Below are 10,000 nucleotides of genomic sequence, written 5' to 3'. Positions count from 1 at the left end.
TTCTAGGGCTGGGCAACGATTAAAATTTAATCGAAGTTAATCACACTATTTATCCGATTAATCGCGATTAACTGCTTTGTACACGCAAAGCCCAATAATGAATTCAAAAGTAGTGTGTAGTGCACCTTTATTGGAATATTCTCCCACATGAACAAAAGCACCAAAACATTTGTTGTGCAAACACAATTTAAATCAGTCCTTGTTAAACAGTAGCAGTTTAAATAGCATATTTGATGAAAATCAACTCCAAAAATGTAAATACAAACATTTAAGCTTATTGCCACTGCCAGGGTATTTAAGTTATCCTGTTTGTTATGGAAAATAAATATAATCTACATACAAATCTCTGAGCCACAATCATAACATCTGAACAGGCAATTTCTGAGGTAACAGCAGAAACATTTTTTTTATCAGGGATCTTATGTTTAAAAAAACCTATATTATAGGTAGTGGGCTGTTTTAGGGAATTTTTGAGCAAATTATCCGTAGTAGCAATATTAATAATGTTGTGTTTATTCTGCGTAGTGCACTTAAAATAATTATGACCATATCTAGGAATTGATATGATGGGAATTTTCCGATTGGTGCTTCGATAAACTGAACGCATCATATACATGGTACTATATTGTGATGTTATGAGCCAGGGAAAAAAAGAACTACCCTACCCAGCATGCAACAGGAGTGACTAGCATGCTAGGTTGTGTCGCCATGCCGGCATCTTGTATGTTGTGATATGCACGCTCTGAAAGCAAACGTTAAGAACTCAGCCAACACTCCTGGTCTGCATTATTCATAAATAGACAGACAACACATATACTCCGCTGCTTCACAGGCCGCTGGATGTAGCCGGCAAAGTATTCCCATGCTAGCTAGCCGGTCTAGCAAGCACGCCTCATTCAGTCCAAAACGGCCCGATCTATCCACATTCAGAATTGTCTGGCGGTCGTAAGTGATCCCGGAGTGACCACGCTGTAAGCCAGACATGAAATTTGCAGAATTGTCCGGTATTTTTGCCAAATGTTCCATCTTTACCAAGAGCCCCTCGACGCCATCTTGTTAAGAAAAGGCGTTAACAAAATAAAAGCATGTAAACAACATACGCAAATGTGCGATAAAATAATTGTCGGCGTTAATAGATTGACGAGTTAACGCGTAATTAACGCATTAATTTGCCCACCCCTAGTATTTTCTAAAGTTTTATTATTGTTATAATTACACAAAATAGGTAAGTTACATGTAAATACCTGAATATTGTTTGATGTTTTGTCAATGTGGAACCATTGTCTCGTTGTCCCTCCTACTGCAATAATTACTGTGACACCTGTCTTTTTATATGCGTTAGACACGCCCTCCAACTTCCCTTTTTGTCTACGATAACGGGAGAGGGGCTCGACGAAGGCACAAAGTATTTGATGACAATTGTATTCTGTGTTATCAGTTAAGTGCAGTGGAGAACCAACTCTACACTCCCCTAAAGCTGACCAACACGCCGGACTGTAGTCAGCTGGAGGCGTGTCTTAATGAAATTAAACAATGGATGTCCGCTAACTTTTTGCAACTCAACGCCAAAAAAACGGAAATGCTGATTATCGGTCCTGCTAGACACCGACCTCTATTTAATAATACAACTCTAACATATGACAACCAAACAATTAAACAAGGCGACACGGTAAAGAATCTGGGTATTATCTTCCACCCAACTCTCTCCTTTGAGGCACACATTAAAAGCGTTACTAAAACGGCCTTCTTTCATCTCCGCAATATCGCTAAAATTCGCTCCGTTCTGTCCACTAAAGACGCTGAGATCATTATCCATGCGTTTGTTACGTCTCGTCTCGATTACTGTAACGTATTATTTTCGGGTCTCCCCATGTCTAGCATTAAAAGATTACAGTTGGTACAAAATGCGGCTGCTAGACTTTTGACAAGAACAAGAAAGTTTGATCACATTACGCCTGTACTGTATATACCTTTATATACATATATACATACATATATACCTATACTGTATATACCTTTATATACATATATACATACATATATACCTATACTGTATATACCTTTATATACATATATACCTATACTGTATATACCTTTATATACATATATACATACATATATATACCTATACTGTATATACCTTTATATACATATATACCTACATATATACCTTTACTGTATATACCTTTATATACATATATACATACATATATATACCTATACTGTATATACCTTTATATACATATATACCTATACTGTATATACCTTTATATACATATATACCTACATATATACCTGTACTGTATATACCTTTATATACATATATACATACATATATACCTATACTGTATATACCTTCATATACATATATACATACATATATACCTATACTGTATATACCTTTATATACATATATACATACATATATACCTTTACTGTATATACCTTTATATACATATATACATACATATATACCTATACTGGCTCACCTGCACTGGCTTCCTGTGCACTTAAGATGTGACTTTAAGGTTTTACTACTTACGTATAAAATACTACACGGTCTAGCTCCATCCTATCTTGCCGATTGTATTGTCAATGTCAATGTGGAACCATTGTCTCGTTGTCCCTCCTACTGCAATAGTTACTGTGACACCTGTCTTTTTCTATGCGTTAGACACGCCCTCCAACTTCCCTTTTTGTCTACGATAACGGGAGAGGAGCTCGACGAAGGGACAAAGTGCAGTGGAGAAACCCATGGTGTCGGTGGTCTTCATAATCAACACACAACGCAGAGGAAAAGACCACCGGTTACACTTACACAGAGTGCTACTCAAACACGGAGCTAGTGTGTGATAAGTGTGTGTGTGTACAAGGACAGTGTTGTCACACCTGATATAAAAGCCATCGCCAGGAACATCTTTGAGCACGTGGAAGTCATCCGGTCGATGCTGCACCTTCAAAGTGACCGACTCGGCCGGCTTCAGCATTTCAACATACACTTCCTCCGCCGTCTTATTCTTCATATTCACCGTGTTGTACTGCAGGGGGGAATGACAACAGTGTTATTATTAAACAGGAGGATCGTGCGTGTTTGCGCTTAAGCGAGACACGGTGGGCTCCATCTAGGTGGGCGACGTAGGCTTTCAGCTGAATTAAAGTGGCGCCATATTGATTCGGGCCCCGGAGCAAAGAGAGGGGAAGATTGAAGGACAGAGCGGCGCCGTGCAGAAAGGTGACGGAGCTGCATGCTAATTTCATCAAGCCAGCTCCTTTGAGGGGAGCGGGGAGCGTGCCAGGAATGCTTCATTATTTATGATTTGGCATCGCACGCGTGCGTAGATCGCCCGTGTGGAATGAAAGGAGGCAGACGGCGAGATCAATGAGCAATCATGACGAGCGAAAAAATGAATAAATAATAAACAAAGCTCCTTTTATCTGTGCTTGAACATTTGTGGAAGCTAGGAGACTGATCATTTTAAGTTGCCTTTCAAATGTCTATTCTTGGTGTTGGCTTTTATCAAATACATTTCCCCAAATAATGTGACTTATAGGGCTTCACGGTGGCAGAGGGGTTAGTGCGTCTGCCTCACAATACGAAGTTCCTGCAGTCCTGGGTTCAAATCCAGGCTTGGGATCTTTCTGTGTGGAGTTTGCATGTTTTCCCCGTGAATGCGTGGGTTCCCTCCGGGTACTCCGGCTTCCTCCCACTTCCAAAGACATGCACCTGGGGATAGACTCCTCCCACTTCCAAAGACATGCACCTGGGGATAGACTCCTCCCACTTCCAAAGACATGCACCTGGGGATAGGTTGATTGGCAACACTAAATTGGCCCTAGTGTGTGAATGTTGTCTGTCTATCTGTGTTGGCCCTGCGATGAGGTGGCGACTTGTCCAGGGTGTACCCTGCCTTCTGCCCGATTGTAGCTGAGATAGGCGCCAGCGCCCCCCGCGACCCCGAAAGGGAATAAGCGGTAGAAAATGGATGGATGGATGTGACTTATACTCCAGTGCGACTTAAATGTTTTTTTCCTTCTTTATTACCATATTTTTCAGAATATAAGTCAACATTTTACTGGCTTCTGGACTTGTCCAGGGTGTACCCTGCCTTCCGCCCGATTGTAGCTGAGATAGGCGCCAGCGCCCCCCGCGACCCCAAAAGGGAATAAGCGGTAGAAAATGGATGGAAGTCAACATTTTGTTCATAGTTTGGCCATACGTATACTTTACTCCGGAGCGACTTATGTGTGAACTTATTAACACATTACCGTAAAATATCAAATATTTATCTCATTCGCGTGAGCGACGAAGAAAATGTCAGCAATCGTCACACACACACAACAGCAATACAAATATAATCAACAAAATATGAATGTAAGTTCATAAACTGTGAAAAGAAATGCAACAATGCAATATTCAGTGTTGACAGCTAGATTTTTTCTGGACATGTTCCATAAATATTGTCATTAAAGATGTATTTTTTTGTAAAGAAATGTTTAGAATGAAGTTGATGAATCCAGAAGGATCTCTATTACAATCCCCAAAGAGGGCACTTTAAGTTGATGATTACTTCTATGTGGAGAAATCTTTATAATTGAATCACTTGTTTATTTTTCAAGAAGTTTGTAGTTATTTTTATATCTTTTTTCACAAATAGTTCAAGAAAGACCACTACAAATGAGCAATATTTTGCACAGTTTAATAAATCAGAAACTGATGACATAGTGCTGTATTTTACTTCTTTATCTCTTTTTTCAACCAAAAATGCTTTGCTCTGATTAGGGGGTACTTGAATAAAAAAATGTTCACAGGGGGTACATCACTGAAAAAAGCTTGAAAACCACTGAATTATATTGTATGATGCTGTTAGTGCATCAGAAAAGTTGTTCCACATGCAATAATAATCAAGAAACATCCATCCTGCTCAGTGGCCTAGTGCAGTGGTTCTCAACCTTTTTTCAGTGTGAACATTTTTTTTTAATTCAAGTACCCCCTAATCAGAGTAAAACATTTTTGGTTGGAAAAAAAGAGATAAAGAAGTAAAATACAGCACTATGTCATCAGTTTCTGATTTATTAAATTGTATAACAGTGCAAAATATTGCTCATTTGTAGTGGTCTTTCTTGAACTATGGGGAAAGTTTCTTGAACTATTTGAAAAAAAAAAGATATAAAATAACTAAAAACTTGTTAGAAAATAAACAAGTGATTCAATTATAAAGATTTATACACATAAAAGTAATCAACTTAAAGTGCCTTCTTTGGGGATTGTAATAGAGATCCATCTGGATTCATCAACTTCATTCTAAACATTTCTTCACAAAAAAATCAATCATTTACATCAATATTTATGGAACATGTCCACAAAAAATCTAGCTGTCAACACTGAATATTGCATTGTTGCATTTCTTTTCACAGTTTATGAACTTACATTCATATTTTGTTGAAGTATTATTCAATAAATATATTTATAAAGGATTTTGAATTGTTGCTATTTTTAAAATGTTTAAAAAATATATCATGTGAGAACCACTGGTCTATAGGTCCGTAAGATATATAGATATCTAATGTATTCATACATTGTTTATGTAGGATATACACATGTATATATAACCTAATCATATTGTTTCTTCACCTTAAAAATAGCTGACTGTTTTTTTCCCCCCTTCTCTGGGATTATATTCCCAGTTTTGATCTCAGACGTCTGTCTGGTCACTTATAGCATATAAGAATATTCTATTACTGTTAAGCAAATTATGAACACGCCAAGACATGTGTCCTTCATCATAGTTACACGTATGACAAAAAAGCGCGTGAGTATCAGTGGTATTCAGTGAGGTAAAATGAATTAAATGTGCTGACAGGGGTGGACGAGATCCGCCCGGAGTTTCTTAAGGCTCTGGATGCTGTGGGGCTGTCTTGGTTGACAAGACTTTGCAGCATCGCGTGGACATCGGGGGCGGTACCTCTGGATTGGCAGACCGGGGTGGTGGTTCCTCTCTTTAAGAAGGGGGACCGGAGGGTGTGTTCCAACTATGGTGGGATCACACTCCTCAGCCTTCCCGGTAAGGTTTATTCAGGTGTACTGGAGAGGAGGCTACGTCGGATAGTCCAACCTCGGATTCAGGAGGAACAGTGTGGTTTTTGTCCTGGTCGTGGAACTGTGGACCAGCTCTATACTCTCGGCAGGGTTCTTGAGGGTGCATGGGAGTTTGCCCAACCAGTCTACATGTGCTTTGTGGACTTGGAGAAGGCATTCGACCGTGTCCCTCGGGAAGTCCTGTGGGCTATCGGACTGTCTTATTGTGGCGGTCCGCTCCCTGTATGATCAGTGTCAGAGCTTGGTCCGCATTGCTGGCAGTAAGTCGAACACATTTCCAGTGAGGGTTGGACTCCGCCAAGGCTGTCCTTTGTCACCGATTCTGTTCATAACTTTTATGGACAGAATTTCTAGGCACAGTCAAGGCGTTGAGGGGTTCCGGTTTGGTGACCGCAGGATTAGGTCTCTGCTTTTTGCAGATGATGTGGTCCTGATGGCTTCATCTGACCGGGATCTTCAGCTCTCGCTGGATCGGTTCGCAGCCGAGTGTGAAGCGACCGGAATGAGAATCAGCACCTCCAAGTCCGAGTCCATGGTTCTCGCCCGGAAAAGGGTGGAGTGCCATCTCCGGGGTGGGGAGGAGACCCTGCCCCAAGTGGAGGAGTTCAAGTACCTAGGAGTCTTGTTCACGAGTGAGGGAAGAGTGGATCGTGAGATCGACAGGCGGATCGGTGCGGCGTCTTCAGTAATGCGGACGTTGTATCGATCCGTTGTGGTGAAGAAGGAGCTGAGCCGGAAGGCAAAGCTCTCAATTTACCGGTCGATCTACGTTCCCATCCTCACCTATGGTCATGAGCTTTGGGTCATGACCGAAAGGATAAGATCACGGGTACAAGCGGCCCAAATGAGTTTGGGTCTCTCCCTTAGAGATAGGGTGAGAAGCTCTGCCATCCGGGAGGAACTCAAAGTAAAGCCGCTGCTCCTCCACATCGAGAGGAGCCAGATGAGGTGGTTCGGGCATCTGGTCAGGATGCCACCCGAACGCCTCCCTAGGGAGGTGTTTAGGGCACGTCCAACCGGTAGGAGGCCACGGGGAAGACCCAGGACACGTTGGGAAGACTATGTCTCCCGGCTGGCCTGGGAACGCCTCGGGATCCCCCGGGAAGAGCTAGACGAAGTGGCTGGGGAGAGGGAAGTCTGGGTTTCCCTGCTTAGGCTGTTGCCCCCGCGACCCGACCTCGGATAAGCGGAAGATGATGGATGGTTGGATGTGCTGACAGTTCATGGCTCCTGCCAAAGGAATTGCCCTGAGTGGAGCGGATCACCACTCCAAGATGGCGGCCGCGCGTCACGTCAGCGGCAACAGGCAGTAGCGCTCGATGCTGCGTCTATTAAAGGAGGTCTATGGTTCTAACGTTAGCAGTGAGTTTACAGCCTCACTGAATTAACTACACAACAAATAAAATTTACATTACTCAGCCAATAAATGTTAGCTTTGCGTGCCGGCCCAATCGCATAATACCTGCGGCTTTTCACCCACACAAGTGAATGCAAAGCTTTCTTGGTCAACAGCCATACAGGTCACACTGAGGGTGGCCGTACAAACAACTTTAACAAGAGGGGTTAGTGCGTCTGCCTCACAGTACGAAGTTCCTGCAGTCCTGGGTTCAAATCCAGGCTCGGGATCTTTCTGTGTGGAGTTTGCATGTTCTCCCCGTGAATGCGTGGGTTCCCTCCGGGTACTCCGGCTTCCTCCCACTTCCAAAGACATGCACCTGGGGATAGGCCCCTCCCACTTCCAAGGACATGCACCTGGGGATAGGTTGATTGGCAACACTAAAATGGTCCCTAGTGTGTGAATGTGAGTGTGAATGTTGTCTGTCTATCTGTGTTGGCCCCGCGATGAGGTGGCGACTTGTTCAGGGTGTACCCCGCCTTCCGCCCGATTGTAGCTGAGATAGGCGCCAGCGCCCCCCGCCACCCCAAAAGGGAATAAGCGGTAGAAAATGGATGGATAGACAAATATGCCCCACACTGTGAACCCACACCAAACAAGAATGACTAACACATTTCGGGAGAACATCCACAACGTAAACACAACAGAACAAACCCCAAGAAACCCTTGCAGCACTAACTCTCCCCCCCTCGCTCCAACCCCGCCCACCTCAACCTCCTCATGCTCTCTCAGGGAGAGCATGTCCCTAATTCCAAACTGCTGTTTTGAGGCATGGTAAAAAAAAATAATAGTCTTTGTGACTTCAAATATAAATATGGCAGTGCCCATAACTTGAGTTGATTTATTTTGGAAAACCTTGTTACATTGTTTAATGCATCCAGCGGGGGCATCACAACAAAATTAAGCATAATAATGTGTTCATTCCACGACTTTATAAAACGGTATCGGTTGATATCGGTAATTAAGAGTTGGACAATATCGGATATCGTCAAAAAAGCCATTATCGGACATCTCTAGTTTCCACCAAACGGTACTGTCCAGCTTAGTACGTTTTCATTGTCAAAAGTAGTTATTACTACCAAAATAGCACCTTTGACACTCTTCTTTCTGGTTTAAATATAACTGAGATATTGGGTGTCACTATGTAAAGCGCTTTGAGTCACTTGAGAAAAGCGCTATATAAATATAATTCACTTCACTTCACTTACATTCAAAATGTACCCTTCTTTGTGCAAAAAATGTACCCTTCTTTGTGCAACTTCAAATGTCGAACAAAGTTGGAAGTTGTTGCGTCTCCGTCTGTAATCTTCCAACCGCATGATTTGCACACAGCAATTCCTGTTTTGTTTTGTTGACCAAGTCGTAGTTTTAATACCCGAACGAAACACTTTATGGCATCATTTTCCTCACTTATTCTTCTGTTGTTTGAGAGCAGTTCTGCTTGGTTTTCCTGCTATTTGATTGGCTGAATGCCGTGTGACGAAAATAACGTGGATGTAATTTGATTGGCCGTTGTTCTGACAGGTAGCGCGCACACTGTCATCGCACACGTGTTGACAGGCACGCGTACACAATGGAAGATACGGAGCGCTCCTGAGTAACTTTTTAATTGTTGGGTTTTGGGTAAAGTTGCAAGTCATGTCAAGTCAAAAGGCTCAAGTCCAAGTCAAGTCCCAAGTCATTGATGTTAAAGTCAAAGTCGAGTAGCGAGTCTTTTTACATTTTGTCAAGTCGAGTCTAAAAGTCATCAAATTCATGACTCGGGTCTGACTTGAGTCCAAGTCATGTGACTCGAGTCTGACTTGAGTCCAAGTCATGTGACTCGAGTCCACACCTCTGCTAAATATATTTATAAAGGATTTTTGAATTGCTGCTATTTTTAGAATATTTTTAAAAAATCTCACGTACCCCTTGGCATACCTTCAAGTACCCCCATTTGAGAACCACTGGTCTAGTGGTTAGTTTATCCGCCCTGAGATCAGAAGGTTGTGAGTTCAAACCCCGGCTGGGTATATAAAAATGGGTCCAATTACCTCCCTGCATTAAGGCTTGGAATTGGGGGTTAAATCACCAAAAATGATTCCCGGGCGTGGTAACGCTGCTGCCCACTGCTCCCCTCACCTCCCAGGGGGTGAACAAGGGTGACGGGTCAAATGCAGGGAATAATTTTGCCACACTTAGTGTGTGTGTGACAATCATTGGTACTTTAACTTAATCATACCTCCAGAATGAGGTCACCAGGACGCAACCCATCAGCTCCTCTGGCAGGGCTGTCCTCATCCAGGCTTTCTATGTAGACGCCCCGCAGGTTCCCCCCACAGAGCGTGACCCCCACCTCCACGCCAGGCCTGAGCACCGTCACCAGTCGGGGCTCCACCGCCTTCTTGTTGCCGTCAGAATGCATTCTGCGTAGAAAGTGGCGCGTTTTAGGCTCGTTATTACTGGCGGGAACAGCCTTTTTATTTACCTGGCGTAGTTGCGGGGGCTGGTGGTGGGCGTGGTCTGTT

General features: G+C 42.9%; 1 protein-coding gene across 3 annotated transcripts in view; it reads right to left on the bottom strand.

Moving 5' to 3' along the window:
- The window catches only part of dlg5a (discs, large homolog 5a (Drosophila)), a 211,297-nt gene that overhangs the window by 22,509 nt on the left and 178,788 nt on the right, over positions 1–10,000 (bottom strand). For all 3 annotated transcript variants that reach the window (XM_061911763.1, XM_061911764.1, XM_061911765.1), the window contains 3 exons: positions 9,961–10,000; positions 9,715–9,898; positions 2,890–3,038 (listed from right to left, as the gene is read on the bottom strand). The exon at positions 9,961–10,000 is cut by the window's right edge and continues 125 nt beyond it. In XM_061911763.1, coding sequence (XP_061767747.1) covers positions 2,890–3,038; positions 9,715–9,898; positions 9,961–10,000 — 373 coding nt within the window. The remainder of the gene's footprint in view (positions 1–2,889; positions 3,039–9,714; positions 9,899–9,960) is intronic.

Source organism: Nerophis ophidion, linkage group LG09, assembly GCF_033978795.1.
Source record: "Nerophis ophidion isolate RoL-2023_Sa linkage group LG09, RoL_Noph_v1.0, whole genome shotgun sequence".
NCBI classification, from domain to species: domain Eukaryota; kingdom Metazoa; phylum Chordata; class Actinopteri; order Syngnathiformes; family Syngnathidae; genus Nerophis; species Nerophis ophidion.
Note: the sequence above shows the minus strand (reverse complement) of the source record. Positions and strands in the feature narration are given on the sequence as shown.